This window comes from Apteryx rowi, unplaced genomic scaffold, assembly GCF_003343035.1.
Source record: "Apteryx rowi isolate R43461 unplaced genomic scaffold, aptRow1 scaffold_258, whole genome shotgun sequence".
Lineage (NCBI taxonomy): Eukaryota > Metazoa > Chordata > Aves > Apterygiformes > Apterygidae > Apteryx > Apteryx rowi.
The window spans coordinates 82,836-108,910 of NW_020448952.1; the positions used below are offsets into that span (position 1 = coordinate 82,836).

General features: G+C 37.2%; 3 protein-coding genes across 12 annotated transcripts in view; 1 reads left to right on the forward strand and 2 right to left on the reverse strand.

Annotated features, from left to right (window-relative positions):
• Positions 1-587: 587 nt before the first annotated feature.
• On the reverse strand, positions 588-13,985 carry SASS6 (SAS-6 centriolar assembly protein). Of its 3 annotated transcripts, none has more exons than XM_026067292.1 (18): positions 13,859-13,985; positions 12,771-12,938; positions 12,377-12,437; positions 10,353-10,432; positions 9,186-9,290; positions 7,920-8,091; positions 6,891-6,968; positions 5,648-5,767; positions 5,343-5,534; positions 4,951-5,145; positions 4,504-4,593; positions 4,236-4,415; positions 3,531-3,612; positions 2,950-3,059; positions 2,617-2,739; positions 2,217-2,308; positions 1,676-1,764; positions 588-1,577 (listed from the first exon to the last, which is right to left on the reverse strand). In XM_026067292.1, exons 1-18 carry the CDS (start codon positions 13,924-13,926, stop codon positions 1,489-1,491), a joined length of 2,094 nt encoding a protein of 697 aa, XP_025923077.1. In that variant the 5' UTR covers positions 13,927-13,985; the 3' UTR covers positions 588-1,488. The 3 variants fall into 3 exon arrangements, with proteins under 3 accessions (XP_025923077.1, XP_025923078.1, XP_025923079.1); XM_026067293.1 differs by lacking the exon at positions 13,859-13,985 and adding an exon at positions 13,329-13,386 and having other exon boundaries at positions 12,771-12,923; XM_026067294.1 differs by lacking the exon at positions 12,771-12,938 and having other exon boundaries at positions 13,859-13,975.
• TRMT13 (tRNA methyltransferase 13 homolog) lies at positions 13,914-21,751 on the forward strand. Of its 2 annotated transcripts, XM_026067298.1 has the most exons (11): positions 13,914-14,131; positions 14,314-14,360; positions 14,453-14,519; positions 15,366-15,428; positions 15,554-15,623; positions 16,091-16,197; positions 17,204-17,371; positions 17,701-17,773; positions 18,731-18,805; positions 19,670-20,099; positions 20,445-21,751. In XM_026067298.1, exons 1-11 carry the CDS (start codon positions 13,976-13,978, stop codon positions 20,638-20,640), a joined length of 1,452 nt encoding a protein of 483 aa, XP_025923083.1. In that variant the 5' UTR covers positions 13,914-13,975; the 3' UTR covers positions 20,641-21,751. The 2 variants fall into 2 exon arrangements, with proteins under 2 accessions (XP_025923083.1, XP_025923084.1); XM_026067299.1 differs by lacking the exon at positions 13,914-14,131 and having other exon boundaries at positions 14,190-14,360; positions 14,453-14,743.
• LRRC39 (leucine rich repeat containing 39) overlaps positions 20,540-26,075 on the reverse strand; it is a 13,589-nt gene continuing 8,053 nt past the window's right edge. For 6 of the 7 annotated variants that reach the window (XM_026067304.1, XM_026067305.1, XM_026067303.1 and 3 more), the window contains 5 exons: positions 25,512-25,648; positions 23,816-23,961; positions 23,274-23,426; positions 21,748-21,887; positions 20,892-20,969 (listed from right to left, as the gene is read on the reverse strand). In XM_026067304.1, coding sequence (XP_025923089.1) covers positions 20,914-20,969; positions 21,748-21,887; positions 23,274-23,426; positions 23,816-23,961; positions 25,512-25,648 — 632 coding nt within the window. In that variant the 3' untranslated portion in view covers positions 20,892-20,913. Of the gene's footprint in view, positions 20,633-20,891; positions 20,970-21,747; positions 21,888-23,273; positions 23,427-23,815; positions 23,962-25,511; positions 25,649-26,075 lie in introns of those variants that run through there. The other variant, XM_026067309.1, reaches the window with a different exon arrangement.

The following is a 26,075-nucleotide window of genomic DNA, read 5'->3' on the forward strand; positions in this document are numbered from 1 at the left end:
ACATGGAGACTTTCCCTTTTATTTAGCAGCACAAACTGACTACAGCTGTTTCTTTTTCCTCAAGGATCTATAATGGAATAAAGTGGGTTTTTTATACATATATATTTATAAACAAGTCTCCATAAACTAGTCAGTAATAATAAAGTTAACCTTTAATATGCTAGAGTTTTGCTCCCCTTATCCTGAAATTTGTTGTTGGTCTTTCCAGTCCTAATACTAATCTAAATTAGAATAGGACTGAGATATGGAAAATAATCACATTTTAATTACCAGATTGCTGTTTGATACCAGCTTATTTATTTCAAAATTCACATTAGTTTATATTTACCACCTGCTAAAGAAACTAGAAATAGTAGCAGAGGCACGGTCCTTAGAACTGGGTGGTTGGCAGCTGGGGACTGTACTGGCAGTACATCTCAGTGCTGGTCTAGCAATGCAGTGTTGCATGAGGAAAAGAATGAGCTGGGAAAGAAACTCCAGGAAAMGATAAGGTGACTAAGTAGTACTATTATGAGACTTACCTCATATTGGTATTTCACTAGAGTGGAAATGATGTTAGTTTGTTAGAGTAACTAATTGGAACAGAGTTGATATAAAAAAACATTTAATATTTCCACTGAAATGTGTACATCTCCAAACAAGTGGATATACATTAACATGAATGATAATTATAAACAAATATACACATTTTACACTGCAAGACAAGTCACTTAAATATACAATCATTTGTTTGCACTTAAAGATTTCATACCTTTTCCTTTAGTTTGATACTTAGGAACTAGAAGTATGTAAGCGGTCTTTGAAAAATACATATTTTGGTGTTAGAAATACTCGCATGCCAGTTCTTTATTGGGACACCAAGCAACAAAAGGCATAGAATGAAGTTATAACATGATTCCACTATTTAGGATCCTTAGTATTAACCAGCTTATTTGCAAGTGTAGGTGCACTTATTCAAATAACCTGTTTCCCAAATCAGGCAAATAATTTTCAGAATTAAAATGGAGGGAAGGATTGCACATGTTCCAGAAACTGCTGGAAAATATTGCCTTATCCCCTCTCTGAAATAAGTCAGGAAAAGTACTCATACAAAAGTATGTTCCCTATTGATCAGGGAATGCCAGAGTATACCTTTCATCTTACAGAGCCACACTTGCCAATTCCTACAACAAGAAGTCATGTTTTTTCAGGAAGACTATATAGGTTGTCTAATACCAAGTCAAAATTCGGTGCAGGACTAACTAGAGAGATGCTGCCTTTAAGGCTGAGACTGCTTTATAAGTTTTTTTTTTCCCCCCCTCTGTTTTGACTTGAAAAGTCATCTAAATTAGTCAAGATAACTAACTTTCTCAAAGAAAGCAGATTTGATCTTACTAAAGAGTCAGGTCACATTGATACAACACCTGTAAGAAGTGAGTTATTTAATAGTTATAATACATCCAAAAATCCCCTGAATGGGTTAAAGAACTCTTACTTTAAAAACACTGTCTACTCTCCAGGAAAATAAGCAGAGGCTGTTGTTACTGCAGCTTTTGGTGATGGTTGTGCTTTTGTTGATAAGTAGGCTTTCAAATACTCTGTCAAAGATCAGAAATAAGATACTGTTCATACAGCCATCACTATTGCCCTCTAAATACATTGAAACAAGGTTTTGTTCTACTGTTTTCACACGTACCTGAATTAAGTGCGTTTTGACTAAGCCCTCGTAAAGGAATGCTGTCATCTTTTTTCTTGAAATACTTTGGTTCCAGCCCAAAATTATCACTAGAAATAAGTAAATAATTAAAGAACACTTAAAAATCTAGAGTAACTGTAGTTAGTTAGCAATGCATTAAGTGCAGGTAGAGACTCAAAAAAAAAGTTTCACATAACTGAAACTACTAAGTTCCTATGGATTCTAACACACAAAAATAAACCATCACTGAGTAGATAAGAACAGTGTAGAACTACTGGAGCTTTGTGACTGGTCCATCACCTGATAGTTGTAGCTACAGCATCAGAAGGGACACACAGCTGCTGTTCCTCAGGACCTACTCCTGAAAGCATGGACCTGAGTTTGACATCGATAAGTCAGGCTGAGTAAGTTCATTAACATGTCGCTGGATAAAGGCAGCTCACAGAACTAGCTTGGCAGTGCACATTTTTTGTTCAGGTCTGGACAGGCATAGAAGACATGGCTTTATAGAAAACAAAAAGCACAACAGATAGATACTCACTTCTCTTTATTTGCTGGATGACCAGTTGCAGCAGTCACTGTCTGAGCATCTGCACATTGATTCATTTTAGGAAGCTGTGGGTTAAACTGAATCTGCAGAAAGGGAAGAGTTACAGGATAACTTGAGCATCTCCAGGTATGACAGTGCACCCAGTGCACAAGGGATGAATGTTTCTATACCTTGCATAGCACTTGTGTGCAGTATAGCATGCAGAAAAGCCCTAAAACAGGCATTTGCTATTTATTACCAGCTAACAGTGATAAAAGTGCGTGTTTGAAAGGTGGAGTCTAACAGCAGTAGGATATACAGTCAGTATGCATTTTGGGAAAGATTCAAACATTACACTTTGAAATTTTATGCTCTCACATTTTAGCTAAACAAAAAAAGTCATAATGCCTGCCTTTGGCCCCGGACACTGTGGGTTGGCGCTTTTCCTACATGCTGGTTCAGGAAAGTTCTGGAGTGCATATAAAGGAGAAATGGGATGACTGACTCCTGAGCTAGGAAAGGATGGTCGGTCAAGCTGCAAGACAAACAGAAATAAGTGTTTAGAGAAGCAAGCAACAACTTAAAATAACTTTCTGTAGCAATTCAAAATTCCAAAATTAACAAGTGTATTTCATAAAAATAGGCTACAGGTCCAAAAGAACATGAAAGCATCTTTTTTTATGCTACAGATTCCAGGAAATAATGACTACATAGTAACCATATGTTATTTATACTTGCATCTTACCATGCCTTGAGGTGAAGTGCCAGTCCTACCACCACCATGTGGACTGCTAGAAGTCTCTGACTTCTTTGCCATCTGAATTTCATTCAGCTGTTTGTTTAGCCATGTGATTACTGCACAGGGGAGGAGAAAAATCAACAACAACAACAAGCTCGCTTCCTACCTATTACAAATAAAATAGCAAGTAGCAGTTCCTCAATAAAGTGACAAGTCAGTCTGGTTTTTTGGGTTTTTTTTTTTGTTTTTTTCCCCTCTGTAAGCTCCAGCATCACTAGAAGTCCTAGTTTCCTGAAAAGGCTTTTATCCAAGCAGTTTCCCCACCACATGCCATTCTGCTCCCTCCTGTCCGTGCTAAGCTAAGCTAAAGGTAGCGTACTGCCAGAGGTGGCCTGTCACCCCCAAGCAACCACAACCACCAGCTGCAAACAAGTATTCCTGCAGCTCTAGGTTGTTGCACACCCACTGCAAACAAACTTATTTGCTAAACTGACAATACTCACAGCTCAATATTTGCCTTCCATTAATTTTCAGTAACAACTATTACATTGTTCTACACAAGGAGAAAGGAAGTGATGTAAACTTACCATTTTCGTTGGTTTTTAATAACTGCTTACTTTCTTCCAGTTTTTGTATTGTAGTTTCTAGCTGTTCTTGTAGCTTGCAAACCTGCAATGTTCCCATACTAATTTTAACACCATCAAGAATACTACTTATTAGAAACTGAAGCAAAATTATAGTATAAATTAAAAGGTTAGGAATCTGAAAGAGTTCCTCTAAGATTATTTACAGAAGTTTGAATCCTGTTTTATATAGAAGTAGTATGATGATTCTTTTAAAATAAACCCTTTCAGCAGGAGATTGGACAAGGTGACCTCCAGAGACCTTTCCAACCTTAACTTTTCTACAGGTAAATAATAAAAGGATCTTAAGCAGGGGAATATCTAAGGGGAGAAAGACAAGTTCACTCTGTTCCTGTTCTTTCCCCCTTCACCAGCTTTCACCTGAATATGGCCTCTAAAGACTGTTGAGGCATTTGTTATTCTGTTATTTAGTACTCTGAGCAATGCAATTTTAGTTTTCTTCCATATGGATGGATGTCTTTTACAAATCAGTTTGTCATGAAAAAACGCAAAATTAATTATACATTTAAACAAGTGTGTTAACTACTGGAGAGGAATCAAAAAAATTAAGACTGTTCTTGTTTATAAAATATTTTAAGTTTTTTTAAAAAAATCCACACACTCCACACAATAGTGTTTACAAGACAGAGGGTTAGTCTATCACAGTACCTCCTGCTCTTTCATTTGCAGAGATTGTCCAGTTTCCTGCAGTTCTCTCTGCTGCTTTTGAAGTCTCTCTTCTTTTTCTGCCAACAGTTTTTCTTGCTGAATTGTTACTGTATTTTTCAACTTCAATTTACTCATTAGAGTTTTCAAATCTCCTTGTAATTTCTTGATAATTTCATTAGCCTATAAAAACCATCAGATATTTTGAAAATAAGTAACACCTAAAAATAAAGGAAGACATTTCATAAGGATAGTGACATGCTCAACAAACCTTGAGAAGTTCAGCTGACAGCGACTTAATTGTTGTCTCAAGTTTTTCGATATGACTTTGCTTCTTTTCTGTACTCTCTTCTAGTATCACCTTTAAAAGAATGTAAAAGATTTTATAGTGCTAATGACAGATACGTGATAGACATCACTTCTGATTTTAAACAGAACTTCAGTAATTCTTTCAGCATTAATCCAGTCTTTACAACAAATTCAGCCTTGTATCTCAAACAAATGATAAAGGGACCTCCCAATTCATCCTTTTTTTTTGTTTACAAGATGTACCACTGTAAGTTTACTGAAGTAGCACAAAATATTGAAGCATATTTTTGATGCCAAAATTTAGCATCTTTAAATGGCATTTGGAAACTTGCTACATTCATAACATTTGGTAATCTATAAGAAGGCTCTACAGAGCTTTAGAGAGAATTCTTTTGAAACTTAAAGGAACCTTTTGTTCTTGTGTTGCATCCAGTACTTCTTTTGTTCGAAAAACCAGTTGATCCTTATCTTTGATCTCTTGTTCCAGAACAGCAACCCGTGTTTGTAACTGATTAATGAGCTTCTCTTTTTCATGACATTCAGCATCCAGAGTAGTATTCTCCCGACGCAGTGACAGCACCTCCTGCTTTGCTCTTTGGCATTCCTAGAATGTTGGGAAGAACTTTTTTTAAAAAAGAAAAAAAATAGAAGTCTGTAATTTAAACAGATATAGAGGAGCTGAACAGACACAGTAAATATGCTATATTTTCAGTTGATCTGACAATATATTACATGCATAGGCAGGCAGTGTTAATGCTCTAAAAAATAAGAAGCTTGGTTATGGAAATTAATAAGCCATACATCATCTACTCCAGAGAGCTTTGCTTTTAGTTCTCTAACTGTGGAGTCTCCTTTATATCTCCTTTCTGTTAGATCTTTATTGATGACCTCCAGTTCTGAGAGTCTGTTCTGTAACTGCTGAATACTCTTCTGATGCAAACTTTCTAACTCCTTTTTCTGTTGTTCATGCTGTTGCTGGTACTGAGCTTGTGCCTGTAATAAGAAGCAAAGCAAACTAAGTAGTTGTCCAGTAAATCTGAAAATTAAACCAAGAAACTACTAATGTAGTGTATAAGACTATTGTTGATTCTTTTCTGTTGTCATACCTGGAGAGCTCTTTCCTTTTCATTTGTCAGTTCCTGTGTGTGTGTGTTTGTTAGAGCTGTGGTATATGTTGTCCATTCATTTTTCAGTTTGTCTAGTTCTTGGCTCTTTTCTGACAAGCTCTGTTTGACAAAGCATAAAGAGTCTTGAAAAATTAAGTATCAATACTGAATGATCCTTTACAGTTGCTTCTTAAAAGGACATGAGGCTATTACAAAAAGTCTGAACCTCCACACCAGACACTAAAATGTATGTTCATTCTACAAACAGGAAAGTAAGACACTGAGAAGCTAATCAGCATCTTTCTGACATTCTGGATAAAATAATCTTCATTCCCAATTTTATCATCTTCTGATCATTACTTAAGACTAAAAAACAGTTTGCCAACAGTCTCCAGCATTATATATTCTAAAAGTTTTAAATAAAAAGTGCTCTAGCAGATAGAAAAAGAAATARCAGCATCTTTTCTCTTTTAAAATTGTGATGCTGCATTCCAATTCAGCAAATACAATTTAGTGGCTCCAATTGCATAGAAGCTGCAAAAAATGAGTTAGATAAACATCTCCCCCCCCCCAAAAAAGCTACAATAGAGGAGTATTAATGGAATTTTTCTGTTTCATGGTGGTCAAAAATCACCTTGACCTGTAGCTATCATCCTCTTTAAACACAAATGTCAAGTCACTGCTGGGTCCACTATGAAATCAAACAGTGGCACAGTAAGGTAACATCAAGACTTCTGATTTATCTATCACAGCTTCACAGTTTTTGGAAATACAAGGATTTCCAACCATTCACAGAATATGTAGAGAATATGTGCCTTTACATTAGCATATATATACACACACACATATTTGTGTGTGCAGACAGACACACACGCACTGCTATATAAATTACGGTTGTACAAAAATCAACAGTAAGAACTAAATGTTGTTCAGTTGTATGCTTCACTTTTTCCTTAAGAAAAGTGACAATAGACTGCTTTTGTGCTTTTCCCTTCACCTCACTCCCAAGTCCACTGTCTTGGCTAGGCAGGGGCTAATCCTCACAGCCAACCAGCCCACCAGAAGTATGTTCTCCACAGGGTTTAAAAAAAAGAAAAAAACAAGATCGAATTTGATTTTTTTTGATTATATAAGTTTTCCTACTGGAATTCTACAGTTTATGATGTGGGTTCACATATAGCATAGTTCATCTAAACTGTAAAGTACAAGCAATTTACAACAGGAAAGGTAAAGTTTACATTACCTGCTGAGTGTAGCTCAACTGCCTGGTAAAATCCTCTTCAGTTTTCCTAAGCTTTTGTTCCAATATCTCTTTGTCTTCCTATATATAAATTGACATCAACTCAAATCCTTGTATTTTAGCTTCCAAAATACAAGAAGTACTCAGCTTCCATTGTATCAACATATCTTGTCTAAGCAACCACATATCTATTGCATTTGTGGCAAAACTTTTTTTTTTAAATAAACTTCATAGAGTAAGATATAATTCATAAGTTAAAAAAATAAATTAGCTCACAAGGTAAAAATCCCGAATTAAACCCTTATCAAATTTCTATAAGAAAACAGGAGCTTATCATAAAGATTTACAAAGGAGTTGCATGAACAAACATGAACAGAAATACTGTAAATTTTGTTACAATAGCTTATCAGGTGGCTATAAACATTGCAGCACAGTAAAGAGAAATTCCATTCTATCTATGAAACTTAAATACAGACAATAGCCAAAGGGTTTAATCTAACTGTGAGATCATTAATTATTAAATAAAACCTGGCATGCTACCAAACTGCACCAACTTTACAATTTTCATTTGTTGTTTACAGAGACTAGTCTTTTGAAGGCCATAAAGCTTTAGAATTTTATACACACACATTTCCTTTGAGCCAGCTGCAGAATTAAGAGTCAAAGTTCACAGTATTTCACTTCTGCAGTTGGACTGACAGTCAGCACAAGGCTATGAAGCAAGAAATGCTGAAGCATTCAACAGCTGCATACTACATGCACTGCATGTATGAAATACTTGATTTTCTGCCAGTTCAAATTATAGCATTTGTACGCGTGTAATATTTTCATTGCTACAGTGACAGTAACAATTTAGTTTTATAACACACCCAAATAACTGCATGCAATGTCATATGTGAACTAAAACAAAAAATAAACCAGAACACAATTCACACAATTTGGTACATGCTTTTGAAGCAGTAAGACTGAAAACATGCTTAAAGACATACAGTATCAGGGCCTAGATGCAACTATGACAAACCTTCACTCTACCTTAAGGCATTTCAAACAGCTGGCTAAAAACTTCTTTATTTCTGCATCATTTCCTGGTAGGAATTTTAGAGAGAGATGTGTAAGATGTTTGAAAGGGTTTGTCTCCACCACATTTAAAGACACAGGTGTGTGATCTAGAACAGATGCTGAAGAAACTAACTGCAGCAAAAACCTAGGGGAAAAACAAAAATAACCCAACACATTCAGTACATATTTCTTTACTGAAATTACCTGTAGATCCTACAAGCTATTTTCAAATAAAGTATACTCTTATACATGTAATAAAAAGGCTGTTCAGTTTTTCTTTGAAAAAAATAAATTCAATGCCTACGTTGTAGTTGATACTACAAATAAGTAACAACTAAAATGCTTGCACTTTGTTACAAATGTACGAAATTAATCAGATAAGTTATTTGTAAAATTTTCAAGAGCCCACCTAATGACTTAGGAATCCAAAAATCAAATAAGGCATTCGTAACCAAATTCACAAGGAAAACAAATTCCTGACTTATGTATCCCATTACCAAAGAAAATTCACAGCACATAATACGTACTTTGGGAAGCGGTGTAACTCCCAGAGATAGGCCATCTAGACAGGGCTTTCTCAGTATTCACACACAGAAAATAACATACTAAAATGCTACCATAGAAAAGAGTAGACTGTAGGTCTTCCCCTCCCATATTAATATCTGAACACTACACTACATAATTGTTTTTATTTTTGAATTAAGCACTGTTGGGGGGAGGGGGGGAAGGGGGTAATTCCGAGCCTGTACACCAGGTAACACAACAGATTTGGGCACATGATGACACTTAAGGACAAAAAACACAAAACAGAAACAGTCTTTCAATTTAGGTAAAGTGACAGAGACAGCCCTTATCAGGACACCTTATAACCTTGCCTGCTCCTGTGAAATTGAAAGCTTTACTCCTCAGTCCTTCAAATTCAGATTAGCTTCCTAGCATTCGGCTGTTCAGCAGACCCTAGTGCTGCATCCTCACACATCTGCCAGCTTATCTTCAGCTCAGATAGGGAGACCGTTACTAAACATCGATACCACTGCTCAGGCCTCTGAGACTCAGGCTTTGTCAGCAACCTCCACTGATCGATATTTAGACGCCTCCAGGGTAAGGTTAAGTTATCCTTGTTCTACTGACTATTCTCAGTCTTCGAGTGTTTGACAAATGTATTTTAAGACCTTGAAACACACACACACACACAAATATATGGTAACCCATTTATTACCTAACCCATTTATTACCTACCTTGGGATATCTTTTTTCTGTTCCTGAATACATTGTTGAAGTAGATCTATAAATTTTTGCGGGAAAGCAGAAAAGTCTACCAAGAGACCCTGCTGGGATTTTAAACTATGTAAAGAGATAGGAAACAAACATTAACATTACATATAGGTGTTATTTATGAAATATTTTATTTACACTAGCAGAAAGAGTTCTTCCTGATCATGCTATTAAAGTTTGCTAGCATGTTATTTTCAACCCTGAATACAGAAGAAATGTGATCATGTCTTGGATAATAATCACCAGAGGTTATTTTTAACTTCAAGAATTCTTGCAAATAGGCTGCACCAAAAGAGTTTATTGTGGCAGAACAAATATATTCCTCTAAGTAAGAATCTTCCTTACAGCACAGTATGGTGAGGCTATCAGGCAGGGGCATGTGGAAGGAGCAAAGGACAATGCTTTGCAGATTAGGGGAGATTCAATCATTCAAAGATTTTATCTGCCTACTTGCTTATTTTGTGCACCCTCACTATGGATGTATTAAACTCAAAGGCAGAAACTGATTTTCAACAGGGTGTGTGTAAGTCAGATCTTACATAATGAAACATTTCTTCTGAACATGTTTTACAAACACTGCCTTTTGACCATGACCACACGCTGATCTTTTTTTTTAACTGAACTCTTCATGCCCAGTGCCCAAATCCAGTGATCAAATTCTGAGTAATTACAATAAACTGAGACACACCATTGCAATTAGAATGCAAAACAAACATAAGGCAAAGGCCCAATTCTGTAAATCTGTGTTCATGCAAATAGACTTTCCTCTTGCAATTAGTTCTGTAAATAGTTTACAAACACACAACAATCTATAAGAGGTAGTGATGATAAACAGAAGGTGCAAGTAGTGTGATAAAACTGTGGTACTGTAGCTACGCAGGGAACTTAACACCAGGATTCTCTCATTCATCTGTGTAAGCCTGAGCCAACCACTTTCCTATACTTCAACTGTTTCACTGGCTGGTCAAAGAGAACAATACTACCAAAATACTGAAAAAGAAAAAATGTCTACAGATGAAAAATGCTGAAAACCTAAATTCTAAGGTAGACCTTTCTAAGATTAAAATATCCTTTCATTCTTTATTGCTATTTCTAAATGTTTCACAAACAATACATTATAACTTCATTTACCTTTGAAAATCTTCCTCAGATATGACAAGATAATAAAGGAAAAAAGGATCAGAATCATCAGTCAATCGGACAGCTAAATCCTAAAGAGAAAGATATTTAAATATGATTTTAAATACTATAAACCATTCTGTAAGGATCATTTAAATATCATAAATGAATACTGTAAACAGTATATTAAATATTTTTACTTTTTACCAAAAATAAGCTACAGTTGTGACAAATAATTTAGAAGGGGAAAAAAGTTAACATTTAACACAATTCAATTTTTAAATATTACAATGGGAAAAACAGCAAAACTATTTCTCACAAAAATAAACCAGGTGAAAACCCTTTAGCTTTCAGCAGCAAAGATTTCAAAATCTTTTTATTATTATTTTTTTTTTTTTAATTAACAGAAAGGAAACTATTCACTATGCTTCCCCAGCATGAAATAGTGTGTATATCCCACTTCTGAGTAAGTAGCCCGCTACAGTAAATCACTAATGCATTGTTCCCAGTCTGTTTCTGGTATCTAAAAAGGAGTAAAATCTTACTCAACATGCATCTCTCGTCCTCCCCTAAAACTACAAGTTTTTTTAAGACATACTTTCAGCAGTTTGAGAACATACCTCCTAAACAGTTTATATATTTGAACACAGAGCTTAGCTAAGCAAAAGAAAATCACATACAGCTAAAGTCCGGTAAGCCTATCAGGAAAATTGTAGCATTACACTGCTTAGCTTTTAAAAATAAGCCAATTTGATCACTAGAGATCAAAAATAGTGTTTTGGAAAAGCTGCCTTCTCTGTAAATACCAGTCTTGCACTACAAGGCTGGGGCTATGCAAAACACCTGGAGCATTAGGCCCAGGCACCTGCTCTCTAGCAACGCGGCTCAAACCTACGTGAAGAATATAGTATTTCCTAACAGAGAGGAAGAAAAGAGACTAGAAACCTGATCAGCTCTTCTAACATAAATGTGAAGTGTGACTGTAGCACATGTACGTACACATGAATTGAAACAATTTTAGGTAAATCAGATACCAGAAACACTGATGTAACTCTTGTAGTATAAGCAAACTTAGGGACTTTTCTAAGTAGCTAGTTTATGTTAAAACTCCTGCCACCACAAAACAGCCAGAGTAAGTGTCCCAAGAAGGAACCCAGTGCATATTATCAAGTGCGGTAAGAAAGCCTGTTTGGTTTTATTTCCCATGCACTGATCCAAGTGTAGGAAGTTATCAGTCTAAAAATGATGAACCCAACTGGATTTCCAGGTACATGGTCCTTAACTGAACACTTCTTCACACTTAATATTCATATTATAACACTTAGCAGAACCTTTTAAAAATGCCGTACTGCTTTACACACAAATGTTGCTTCATTAACCCTACCACTAACTAATGACTATCAACAATCTTAACATCATGGCAGACTTAAAGTTAGACATACAATAAAACAGATCTTATAACCTCCAATAGCAATTTCATGCTGTTTTTCCTAGAGAAAGAAGATCTTTTTCCCGAATATTTCACAAAAATCCTTTTTACTACAAATTTAGTTCACTACTTCTTTCTTACCCCCATCCCATCATGTTGGGATGAACCCTAAACGTTCAAAGATGCTAACATCTATATTGATAAAAAGCAAAATATTGCATCCACAAGCGAGTTGTCTTTGTGAAGTTCTGTTCCTAACTAATGAAAAAAGATAACTGCTGTTCTACAGTCTTCAATAAGAATTGAGCATATTTAAAGCAAAACTGCTCTTATGCTTCAACTCTGCTTCTTGTCAGGGTCTTCAAATACCCAATACTCAAGTTTAGTTAGATCAATGAAACAGTGAAATTAAGAAAGAAGGCTAAAAAGGCAAGAAAAAAAAAAGCCTTCATATCAAACCAACTGAATTATTCAATAAACATTACCAAAAATAAAATGAGGTCAAGTAACAGACATATTAAAATCTTATTCTGCTTTTCCTTTGCCCATTTTCCCTATTATACAGTGAAATATATACAAGACTGAATGACACAAATAACTAACGCACCTTTTTATGAACAGGATTAGAAATTGATAGTAGCTCAATATTCACTCGAACATTTACTCTCCTGTGTACAAAAAAAGGCAACATATTCACAAATCAAGAAAACATTCCTCAAATAACATATATTCCTAGGTACATAACATGAATCAGACAACATCTAGAAAATAAAAATTTAGGCAAAAATATCAAGAAAGTTCCTAACAATGACTACTATTAAGGAATCTGAAAGGCCCACAATTTCAGTTAGCATTACAGCCCCTCAGTCAGGTCAGGTTTTTTGATTGGCTGAAGTTTCCATTGCTCTTACTTGTCCAAAACTAAAACTTTTGTTAATAAGTTTCAGCAGAAATTTTCCAGTTTCCCAGAGTGAAATCGTCATTTTCACAAATTGTCATACCAACACTTTCGCCATGCTTTGGGGTCACAGGGAGAGAAGTTTGCAGGGAGGCACTTTTTTGATAAAAAAAAAGCTTTTGGCTGTTCCATGAAAAGCTGTCCCAAACTAGAAATGCAACACAACATGTCTGTCACATCCCTATTTGCAAACCTCCTGGAAAAGAAAACACTTGGAGAGCAACGTGATAATCCACGATAGAATTTCTGGTTTTAGTTTCCTAACTCTAATGAAAACAACACGCTTTTCCCCCACCGCCTATGTTTATCATTTAAACAGCGCTACCTTAGTTTCCACTCGCTTCTTGTTGAGCAACCCGGGAAGTTACCTGGTTACAGAGCTCCCCCGGGCAGCCAGCCTGCGCGCAGTGCGGCGCCGCCAAGCCCGAGCGGCCCGCGGACTCGCGCACGTTGCCCGCCGGGGCAAGGCCCTATTTCTTAGTTTCACCACGTTTTGAACATGGGGTCCACCGCCGGCGCCCAGCCCGGTGCTGCCCAGCGCGGCCGCTAAGGCTGCGTGAGGCCCCTGCACCGCCGCACGGAAGCGCCGACAGCCGCTCACCTCTCGGCGAAACCCGCTTGAGACCTAAGTCCCGCCGGCGCTAACGACGGGGGCGACGCGCTGCAGGAGGCCGCGGGCTTCGAGGCGGCGCGGCGGAGGCGCCTCCCCGGGCACCCCGGGCCGCGGCCGGGCCCGCAGCGCTGCCGGGGCCCGCTGGGAGCCGAGCCCGCGGCCGCCTGTGGGGAAGGCCGCCTCCTCCCGCAGCGTCGCTGTAGAAACACCGGGCGCTTTTCCTCTGCCCCCACCAATGCTCCCACCCTCCCAAAGCGCCCACCGAGGAGCCGCCCCGGCCCTCACTGATTTCCACCCTCCTTCCCTCCAACACACAGGCCCAGGAGCGGCGCAAGCAGCAACTCAGCTCCCCACCCGCGCTGCGGGCAGCGCCTCGCAGCTGGAGGGCGGGGAGCGGCAAGAAGAAGAGAGCGGGGGGGAAGAGCCCGTCGCCTCTCTCCCAAAGAAGGCAAAGCTTCCCTGCAGCCGGAAACGAGAGCGCGGCAGAGCCCACGGCGCTATTCAAGCCAGCCCCTCACCTCTCCTCGCAGCCCTGGCACCGCACTTGCACGCACACCGGCCCGTTGAACAAACTCTCCGCTGCCATCTTGCGCTTTGAGTTTGGCGCTCGGCTCCCGCGGAGGAGGAGCCTCAAGATGGAGGCCGAGCCGGCGGCCGCAGAGGGTGCTGGGACTGAGATGGCCGCGCCGCAGCAGGGACGGTGCGCCCACTTCGTGGAGAGGAAGAAGCGGTTCTGCAAGATGGTGCCGGCTCCCGGGCGCCGCTTCTGCGGGGAGCACGGGCAGCAGGAGGTACCGGGCTCGCCTGGCGGAGCCGCAGGCCCCTTCTGCGGCGGGGAAGGCCGGGCGGGCGGGGGAACCCCGGCTCGCCGGCGGCTGCGGCGGGCGGGCGGGTGCGCTGCCCCTCAGCGGCTTTGCTGAGACGGCAGCGCTGGCTGCGTGCTGAAGTGCTAATGCTCTTCCCTTAAAACTAGAAAGAAAACGACAGAAAAAGAATTCCCTGCCCTCTTGATCCAAAACAGTAAGTACATGTAAATACAATTCCTGTTTTTTTATCAGCGATGTTCCCATTGTAAATACTGTCACTTACATTTCTTTCCACTTGTATTTTAGCACTGTATATGAAGACCAACTACAAAAGCATTTAAAAAAATGTAATTCAAGAGAAAAGCCAAAGCCAGTAAGTGCAGCATAAATCCAGCATCACTTCATCTCAGATTTAAGACTCCAAACGTTTCGGCACTGCATAGATTTATGATGGTGATGGCAGCCATGAGCAAGAAAACAGCAATCTTAACGAGTGCTACAGTGGGAAACGCTACAGAAACTGAATAAGTGCTTGCTAAAGTGGACTTCATGGGCCGTGCTCCTGGTCTTCTAGGCCCTCTTCCATTGCAGTTCAATGTAACTGTTCAGTTCTCTTAGCTATAGATAAAAATGCTGAATTCTTTTTTCTCAAAAACGTTCTCTGAGAACAGGCTCTCACAACGCCTCCAAATCTTTCATTTTAGAGGCTCGGGGAGAGCTTGTTCTCGGGAAGCAAATCGAGCAGGGAAGCTACGGGTGTTTTCTTGCCTCTGGCAGTTGGCTGCCCTAGCCGCCTGCCCGCCTGCTCCAGCTAGCAGGGATTTGGGGAAAGCTAGGCTGGCCCTCGCAGCCGGTGCTGAGGAAGGGATAGGATGTCTGTCTCAACAGACAGAAGAGGGCTTCTTTTCCCTCAGCTTTATCAGGAGTGCACCTTTAGTATTACCTGGGAAACTTTTAAGTTGTCGCTGGATTCAGCCTAGTAAGCAGTAACAGCTTAATTCTTATGAGCATGTTCAATCTTGTCAAAATGTGTCAGAGTAGTCACTGCTACTGGGGGTTCAGGATCAGACCTTTCCCTAGGAAAACAGAATTTTCTTTGGAATTTATTCTTTTGCAGTGGATTCCTATTGCCATGTACAGTGTGGTAAAAACATGGAAGAATTTAGCTTTTTGCTTCATGGTAATAAACAGAATCAGATTTATTTTCTTTCTTTTAAAGGTCTACTTTGTTCAAGATATTAATGCAGGTTTAAAAGATGTAGCAGAAGTACCAGAAATACAAGTGAGTGCATTTATTTGTTCTAAAGCTTGATCCCTATATAACATGTTGCAATTTGTCATATAACTAAAAAACTGGCAAATATAAAAGTCTTGTATTTATCTGTTTTTTTTTTTTTTCTTAAACAGATGCCTATCTCTTCTCTATCTAAAGAAGAGCTGGAGGACTTAATTACCAAGTTGAAAAAAGCAAGTAATGGTGAGCTTACTTAATATGGAAAATAAGATGTTTTAAATAGAATTGATTAAATATTTCATTGTTGTTTTTGCTGTTAAGTATCGATGAAGAGAAAAGGTTGATAGAGAAGCATACATTTGGCATTTAACACATCTGGAATAATTATCATCAAGATGTAGGCAATCCTCATAGCTAGATTTTACTCAGAAGAATAAAATAGATTGAGAGAATGGTAAAACATTGATCATTCATTCATATAGCTTATTTCCCTACCTTTTTTGTTTGTGTTGATTCTCCACTCAAATATCACTAGAGATAACATTGCAGCTCTTCTATAAATATCTGATGATAGATTCATGCTCCCAACAGTGTGTTTTGTTAGTGCCACAAATTAGGCTCATGTCTGAACATTTTAATATATGTGTTTAAAAAAACAGAAACCCTTTAAATTGGAAACCTATACCTAAAAGGTTTGCATTTGCATGCAGGCTTGGAACTTCACCTTAAGGAACAAATACTGTCCCATCAGGCTTTACAAGAAGCCCTAAATGACCCAAAGAATGGAGAATCTGCTTTCAAACACTTGAAACAACAGGTATGGTCATTGTCTTACTAATAGCTATAGATATCTTTAAAAAAAATTTAGACATACAGCTGTAAATTCCAACTGTTGTGAGTGCATAATACTAGTCACTTCATATAGAGGAAATCTGATATACGTATATGCTCTTCAAATATTAGTCTGTAGGTAGAATCTATGAATAGCTGCTTTGTTGTTAAATGTTAGTAACAAAAGTTTATTATGATCCTGAAATAAATTACAAACTCTTTGGGGTTCTTCTGAGTTATTGTTTATATATTCTTATTTTATGTTGATTTAAAATAAATTCAAGCTACAAAGGTAAAATATTATATTTACTAAGAAGTAACAGGAATTTTTTTATTTTTTTCTATAAGACATGAGACTAAATTCCCTAGTTGTGGGAAGATGCATAAAAATGAGTGCATAAAAGATGCATAAAAAGAATTAGTTTGAGTTTGCCTTCTGACCTTTTTTGTGTATATAGTAGGAATTTTAAGGGAGATGGATGGCATACTGTAGGAAAATAGAAAGTTTTGGGAAGAAAAAAATATAAAATAGGAGAAATGTCTCTTTTCTGTACTTCTTTCCTGCCCTCTACTTTCCATTGCACTAAAAAATGCATAACTGTAGCAGGCATAGACAGGGCTCTAAGGACAGTGATGCTTCACAAATGTCTCATGCAGTACCCATATTTTAGATGGCTACTTTGAGAATCAGCAGTGAACACTATTGTGACGTGTACCCAATTCCAGAAATCCATTCTAAAAACTTCTGGATGGTGTTTTGTGGGAAGTGGAAGAAGGGCAGCATGATGCTGATTAGCTAGAATTTCTCATCCCTTTCCTCTGTACACACAAGATCTTTTCCCTTACCGTCATGGAAGAGGTGTCAGGAGTTATTACAGAATAGAACTTGAAGAAGCATTCTGCAGTTTGGTGGAATAATCATTTTTCTAGAAGACATTACCATACACAGTATATATTTGGTTGATTCATAAATAATTCTTTGACGTTTGTAGGCTTCTATTTTAGGTAACATGGAAAAATTACATTTGCTTGGTCCAGGAAGATGTTTTGTTGAGTTTGGAGCTGGGCGAGGAAAGCTGTCTCATTGGGTTGACATTGCCTTGCAAAATGCTGAAAATGTTCAGTTTTTGCTTGTGGAAAGAGCAACCGCAAGATTCAAGGTAAGCCAGAATACTGTCGCATTAGCAGAATATAATTTTTAAACTGTTCTTACTGAAGATAGTAGCATTTGCTTTTTATCTTCAAAAATAACAATGAAATGACCTACCTTGGTCAAATAAAGCCTTTGAAACATTAAGATTTTTGGAAGTGTGATTGTCTACATTCTATACTTTGCCAAAGTAATTTTATTAGAAAAAAAAATCCGGGTGTCTGATGTTGAAAACATGCAAATGTGTATTTGAAAGGGACAAAGGCAAGTATTGATAACTGAAGCGGAGTTATAATTTTTAGTGGCCAGTGCTACTTAATCATAGTTCTGTTTACGCAGGTGGATGGAAAACATAAAAGGAAAGATTCCATATTTGAAAGGCTTCAAGTTGATATTCAACACTTATGTTTAAGTAAGTTCATTCTTGGCTTGCATAATTCTGAGATACAGGCTTAATTATGGATTTTGAATACCAGAGTCCAAGATCCATTTCTGTGTAGCATGCATAAATTTATCAGTTTTTGAAGATTATTCTCAGTGTTTTCTTGGACATGTTAATGGTATGTTTCTATCTCTAAATTATTAAATGGAGGATTTACAAATTTCTGCTCGGAGGTGTTTATAGGATTTAATTATGGGTAAAAAACACCAACCCAAAAAAAGCATTTTTAAAGGTTTTTAGAAGTTGCAGGATTATATACCTTTGCGTTGTTTATTTTAGCTGTGCAGAATGAAGCAAATCTCAAATATTACTGCAGAACCTGTGAAGAATATGTGGGAACACCTGGCAACAGGAGATGCATTAAAGTCATGCTTATGCTTCATAGGTAGTATAGAAAGCCTAGCATGGTTAACTGGATAAAAGTAACTATCTTAATCAGCATAAATACAAAATCCTGTATTTCAAGTAGTGTATTTTAATAAAAGGCAAAGTATTTATATTACTATTTAGCTGCAGCTAATCTCTGGATTACAGATAATTCTGTTAAGGAAAATCAGTCCAAAGTTCTCTGATGCATCATTTTACTGTTACATATTATTGTTGCTGCTCAGAAGCAAAACTGTTCCGATGCGTAACAGCATTACAGTACATTCTTTGCCTTTGGATAATGTTGAGTTCTTTAAGAACAAGAAGAATATGCTTCTCAGGCACAGCTTATGATTCTTTTTACTTGTGTGAGAAAATTAATTTTCCCTTTGATAGCTTACAAATGTCTGCCCTTTCAATATACAGACCACTCTATTTTTAGTAGTGGTAAACATTTATTCTTTTTTGTACCGAGTGTGCTGAAATTATATTATCCAGAAAAATATTGCCTTAACTGTAATAATAAAAGTTCTGGGCTTGTTTTTTGTTTGTTTGTTTCAGATAAGGTACCTATTTTAGAGGAAAAAAAACTACCCTTGGTAGGAATTGGGAAGCATTTGTGCGGTGCTGCAACAGGTATGAATTATATATATATTAACTACAGAAAGTTAGCATGCTAAATCTTATAATCTGACTGGAATGATCTTCCAAACAGTTCTTTAATGCTTTTCTTTCCCTCTAGCCTTTTGTTGGTGAATGTAGCTGTTAATATTCTAAATATCTATTGACTTCAGTGGAACACTGATTGGATAATAGTAGTCACAAGGCTACTCTGGACAGGAGTAAAACCTTACTAATTTTATAGAGTAAAACAAAGAATAGCTGAGGTTTTTTTCATGTATTCGTAAACCACTAAAAGTATCCTTTTCTTACACTGTTATCTCTATCCTGAAATATTTTTCTTTCTAAAATTTGATTGGCTCCATTTGAACACATATCCTAAGTAAAGATACGAGAAGAACATTGTACTGTCCTGATAATTTTCAACTAATGCATTTTTTTTCTAATGTTATATCCCTAGTAAGTGGAAAAAGACATCTCAAATATGACATAGCTGCATGCACATATAAGTACTATTACAAAGATGGTGCTATCAAGCATTTAAGACGTATATATGCGTATTAAATAGATTGTGTTCTTGATGTCAAACTTTTATGCATGTTCTACAGGGAGGAGATTCTCTTACATGAAGTCACTCTGTTAACCAAAATATATCTAATAGACTTGGGTAGAACAAATATTCAAGGTAATTAGCCCTTACTTGGTCCAGAGGTCTCATAATATTCATTTATGTATGCTTGTAATTTTTAAGTTATCTTTTAAGTTTTCTTCTTTGTGGGAAGAACATTCCCAACCATTATACAGGCTGTATAAATAATGGCACAGTGTTCATCATCAGTGTTCACTAGATTTTTTCAGTACATCTATTTTTTTTCCCAGATCTTGCTTTGAGATGTTTGGTTGAAAGTTACACAACCTGCTGTGATGGAGAAAATGAAGAGCCTGTACCGAAACGCTCTAAGAGTGATAAGACAGAGCTGGCTTCTAACAGTTCTACTGATAATGAAAGGAACGAAGAGGATACATTAGAAAACTCTAAGCCTGTAGCTGGAATCGTTATTGCATTGTGTTGCCATCACAGGTGTGATTGGACACATTATGTAGGCAGGGAGTTCTTTAAATCAGTAGGACTTGGTCCAGTGGAGTTTCATTATTATCAGAGAATGAGTAGCTGGGCCACTTGTGGCATGCGAGAAAGCATAACCAAATCTTCTATGAATGATGAAGAGAGTGAAGATCAAACTAACAACACAGAAGAACATGACCAAGCATACAGTAAAACAGAGGGTGGTTCTGACACTCTGCAAGGGTACGTGATTTTTTTCTAGCATGTGAAATCTTGCAGAAAAGCAAAATTATATATAGCGCTAAAGTAGTTGTGGGTCCTCAGAATGACTCATTTTACAGAAACATTTATATGACTCATTTTATAGAAGCATGTTTTATAGAAACATTGTACTTTAAAAACATAATTGTAATGGATGTACATTTCAAAATATTTAGACAGCCATGTTTGCCTAAGTTGAAATGCACTTACAATGATTTGAGTCATTCTTCTAAGCTTAACTACTAAAGTTAATTAATAAAACTATTCCTCTAATACATGCTGTCCTTTTTTCCCCTCCCCCCCCCTTTTTTTTTTTTTTGAAACTAGGCTACTTACTGTTGAAGAGCGAAAGGAGATAGGTTGCCTCTGTAAACTGTTGATTGACCATGGACGGATTGAATATTTACAACAAAGAGGATATAAGGCCGCACTACAGTATTATACAGAGTCTGCTGTGTCCTTGGAGAATATACTGTTGACAGCTGTCCCAAGGCAGTCTTGGATACCAGAGCCAACTGCATGACAGGAAATAGATTTGGAATTGATAGAAAAAAAACTACAAAATTTACTAGATTATTAAAAACCTACTCACACACTCAGTGCTTACAGAAAACCTGATCAAGTCTTTCCTGAACCCAGGAAAAGGTTTTACATTTCCCAGTTTCACTGGGAATTGCAACTATGCAAACCAGTTCTTGTCAATGGGAAAATAAAATCCCTTAGAGTACTTGAAATTTGTTGCAGAACCCTTTGTTAGGAAGAAGTATATCTGATGTTTTCTTCCAACTCACATTCTTTATTCATTAGCATTTATGGTAGGAGAAGGATCAGAAGTGCAACTTTCCAGATTTTCTGAAAAACAAATGGGTTAAAAATAAGAGAAGTTAAAATACTTAATTTGCTTCCAATTTGAAGTTCAGGAAAGCTGTGCATTTCCTCTTTAAATTATTTATATGTGGCTAGATACTTATTTCATAAGCTCATGCTACTAGGGGAATATGTTAAGGAAGAAAACTTATTTGTAAACTGGCTGTCATCTTGATAAGAGATGCTAATTTATGCTAATAAAATAAATTTAAATAAATCTAATTTTAATTTGCATTTATGAAATATTGTTAGGAGAAAAACTGGTTTAGATAGAGTTCTAAAAATCAAAAGCATTTTAGTCATTCATTTTTTAAACCATGATGTAGAGAGGGAAGATGAGAGAAAATTTTTTATGTCTTCAATGAGTGAAGTTCTCTGCAAGTAACAAAGCTGCCTACTTGCACATCTGTTCAAAAGTGCTCATTTTGGTCTGTTATTGCAACCTTTGAACATGAAAAGAAATTTAATCTAGCTGTTACCTTGGAGATTACTAGAAGCATTGTTTTTGTCATAGTGATTTGGACGTTTTTTCTTTTTTTTTTTTTTTTTTATTGACTGCATTTTCTGTCAGGGACGGACCTAAAAAGACCTGTTTGCCAGGGGCTGATAAAAGAGCCCCTGCCCTCAATACAAACCTGTTCACAGATTTTGTAAAATGTATTTATTAAGAAGATTTTTGATGTTTCATTTTTATATGTATCCTTTCTTTTATCCAGTTCCTCACTCTATTCTAGAGGGATTAGAATTAATAAAAATGTCATACCTGCTTTCTTGAGTGACTCCTGAATATACAAGTGCATGAATTCAATGCCAAACATTTCACGTTCCTCCTCCTCTTCTGTGTCCTCACATGGAGGGAGTGTTATCTCCAACTCCAGTGGGTTGTCTCTGAAGCTGACAAATCTGACAATTCATCAGAAAAAGTTACTCTTGCAATGGGTTTTGTCCAGAGAGAACAACACTTTTGAAACTGAATTAAGATCCATCAAATAGCATTTTGAGCAAAATAAAATAATTTTCAGGGTAGTTTTCCTGATGCAGTCTTACAACTATTTCGTTCTATTAAAAACACCAATATATTAGTACTATTAAGTAAACTAAGCTAAGAAGACTTCTTACAGTAATAGTAACCGATTGGTGGAGAAAAACATTGCAGGCCTCATAAATTTGGCTGCAGGTTCTCACCCCAGTGTCAGCATTACTGAGCTTCCACAACTACATGAGTGGTTGAGAACAAGAATGCAAATGCTTGTGTCTTCCCGTCTTTGCAAGGCTATAGCCAGTCTTGTCTGCCTCTGGTTTTGGACCATTGCCTTTAGCTGTTCCACGCATACCTGGGCCTGAGTGCTCTCCTCAGGCTCTTTGCTACAGAGTGCCCAGGATAATGTTTTTGCCCCTTTCCTACTTCTCCAGATAAGCCTCAGGAGAGGGACATGTCCCTACTTCAGGAAAACCACCCCCGTACCTACATTTAATTTTGGAACAGTTACCCAGCACCATTTGAGATAGTAGCCACAAAAAGTAAACCTTTCTCTCTGTTTCTCTCCCCACAGACTAGACATTACATCTGGGGCAGCTATGCTTGTGTATGTTTGTTAAAAGGGATGCTGCTTGGCCTGAATCCCCTTCCAAAATGGTCTGAAAACAGAGGAGCTGCCTTTCTGGATTAGACGTGATATACTTAGACTAGTATTCTTTCTCTGCTTTAAAGGAAAATACAAATAACCGGAAATTTCCTGTCACAATATACAAAATCTCTTCACTACAGAAGTTTTTTTCTAATTCTATCAGTTAACAATTTATATATATATTTTTTTAAGTTTTTCTAACCTAGTACAGGAGAGTTTCATCCATATCCTAATAGCTAATCCCTTTTGTTTAATTCTGAATGCTTGGCTTTTCATGCTTTTTTGCCAAGAGTTTTATGCTCTTCACATAATATTTCTCCTGGCTCTTGGATTTAGAATGAATTTTAAATGACCTATTAGAAGTGGGAATTTGGACCTTTCAGAGATGAGAAAACATTAAACAATCTCCTTTTACCTTTAGTACCATAATGATCACAGCTTATTTCTTTAAATGGGTTGTGCTACTCAAAGCCTTATTGACCGGATCCTCCACTGTTGTGAATTTGTGCAACTGTGCTGATTTGTGCCCATCTGTACAACTGAGGACATGCGTTTTCTATCTCCACTTCTTTAGGTACCACTCTCTGACATTACAACTCAAGGGAGACTTTAAAACTTAGCTTCTAGTACTTTTATTTGGAGTTTTGTTGGTTTTTCTTACCTCAGATTTGTCATCTGCTTCATACAAGCAGGAATATCCTTAAGTCTGTTGTTGCTGAGAACAAGTGTACTCAGGTTTTTCATATTACCAATGTTTTTTGGCAAAGAGTTTATCTCATTCCTTTGGAGCCATAAAGTATGGAGATTTTCCATTCTGTAATAGATATTTGCATAATCAATCAAGATTTAGAAAATTAATCTTACCAATCATTAATACAGAGTAATTGATTAATTCTAACAGTCACATAATGGTCTCAAAAAGAATACTGAAATTTTCAGGAAAAAAACATATCCAAGATAATCATCTAAATTGCTTGCTGAAAAATTCTATAACAAAAAATCATTTAACTTGATAACCAATACTGAATTCATCATTTATTTATTGAATGGATTATTCCATCTTATCAGAAATACCACATTAGGGATGATGAATCTTATTTTGTTGTGAAGTCAACATTAAAATTTTGTCACTTTTTGAAATAAAATTTAATCATCAGAATTTCAATGCAATGGAATTCCGACTAAAATGTGAGTTTTATTTACCTGTCAACTGTATCAGGAAGCTCCTGGAGTTTATTTCCCCCCATATCTAACCATTCTAGACTTGGCATATTGAGAAGAGCTGAGGGGATGGTAGTAAACTGATTCATGCACAAGTCTACATGTGAAAGCTTCTTTAAGTCACTGAGCTGAAAAGAAAGAAAGATTTAATGTAGGTTTGTGTAAACGTTCCATTACTGCTGTGATTTAATCATGTTGACTGAAAGAAAGACACAATTTAAAAGCATTAAAAAAAAAGACCTTCTGGAGTTTGTAACTGAATGGTTTCTGAGTTACATTAGCTGATGTTACCTAACAATAGCAGTACTCACCTGATAAGGTAGGTTTGAAACTGTTCAGGCAGAAGAACTTTATCTCCCACCTGGTCGTGAGTTCCCTAACTGCTGAGAAGCTCGAAGTCATGACTACAGTGTGGGTATACCCCAAACCTTGAGAAGAAAAGGAATTTAAAGAAATTCCTCAGTGTTTCCTACAGTTTTGGTGATTCCCCATTCAAGTTTTTATGAATCAAACATTTATTTTTTTATAGATCAAATTGCATGGACTATGTGGACTATGGACTTTTAGAGTGAGCCTAGATACTTCCAGTGCTGTGAAGTCTATGATTATGACAAGACATTCTAAAAATTAAGGATCACATTCAGTATTGTAACACGCAAGTCCTTTGGTGAATCATGCTTTCAGGTGCTTTTATACTGTTGAAGTGATGCAATGACGCTTTATTGCAAATCTGGTCCAACTGTCTAAACACTGAGTACAAGCTCAAGTACATACAATTAAGGCTAAATTTAAACTATATAGCTCAGGTATTCACATCACCACAGTCTCACTAGGACAGAAATAAGTATTAGCTGCCATTTTAACAGCTATTGCTCTACATTATATCATGTAAACTGTATCCACATGTATTTAGTGAATACTGGATTCTGATTAATAGTACATACTTCTATATGAAGATTTGTTGTTAGGTTTTATTGTTTAGACCCAGTTTTGTGGGCTGCTGAGTGTTATCAACCATTATCACCACTATTTTTTTTAAAAATTCAGATGAGTAAAGGGGTTTACATATTTGGCCTCTCTATCTAAGATGCAGGTCTCCTTCACATCTAGGTCAGCCCAAATTAGAGCCCAACAGTAGGTGAGCAAGGGTTTTTATTCTTTCTTAATTGCTTTCAACATCTTCTCAGAACAAAGTTAGATCAACTTTTTGTGCATATGTGGTTGTCTAAATCACACAAACTTTTTTCATAACTAGTATCCCTGGTAAAGACACCTATAATTGTATAATGGCAGAATGAATTTGTATTCTCAACTTTAAAAGGGGACTTTTCTGTGCTAAAGGGTCAGATCCCCACTGGAGTAAATCACCAAAGACCTTCAGCCTCAACAAATTAATATCAAGTGTATCACCATCCTTTAAATGCTCTACACCAAGCCATTTATCTGGACAAAATAAAGACTGGCCCCTGCAAATATTCAGGTATATATATGTCCTTGTCATGTGGCTTCAGTTTGATTATTCATATAACTATTGGTCATATTATGTTTTTCTGTGGAGTAGTTGTGAAATTAGGGTATTAAAGCAAATCTGAAAACATGGAGTTCAACTTTTAATGAGAATCCATTTTGGATAAATTCAAAATACACATTTAAAAAAAAACCCCTGTCTTTCCCAAACCTGAGGAGGAAGATCACAGATACTCCTGTTAACAGCCAGTTCCAATCTTTCCAGACTGATGCAGTTACTTATTTCCTTAGGAACAGACTTAATTCTATTGTAACTGAGAAGCAGCCCTTGGAGGCTAGTCAGCTGGCCTGCAGAGAGCACAAATCAGAAAGAATGAACCTGAATATTTATTGTATCATCTGAAATAAAAGATTAATTGTTTTGTATTATCTTGGTATCATAATACAAGTGCTCTGTGTTCTCACTGCAGCAAAGATGCACTGAAATTCAAGTGGTAGAATTTGGGGACTTTTTAGTACAGAACTGCACTCCGCTTGAGTACTACAGAAAGTTACAAGCGTAGGCAACTCACGCTGTGAACACATCTGGAGTACTGCGTCCAGTTCTGGGCTCCCCAGTACAAGAGGGATGTGGCACTACTGGAGCAAGTCCAGCGAAGGGCTACAAAGATGATTAGGGGACTGGAGCATCTCTCCTATGAGGAAAGGCTGAGAGAGCTGGGCCTGTTTAGCTTGGAGAAGAGAAGGCTGAGAGGAGATCTTATCAACGTGTACA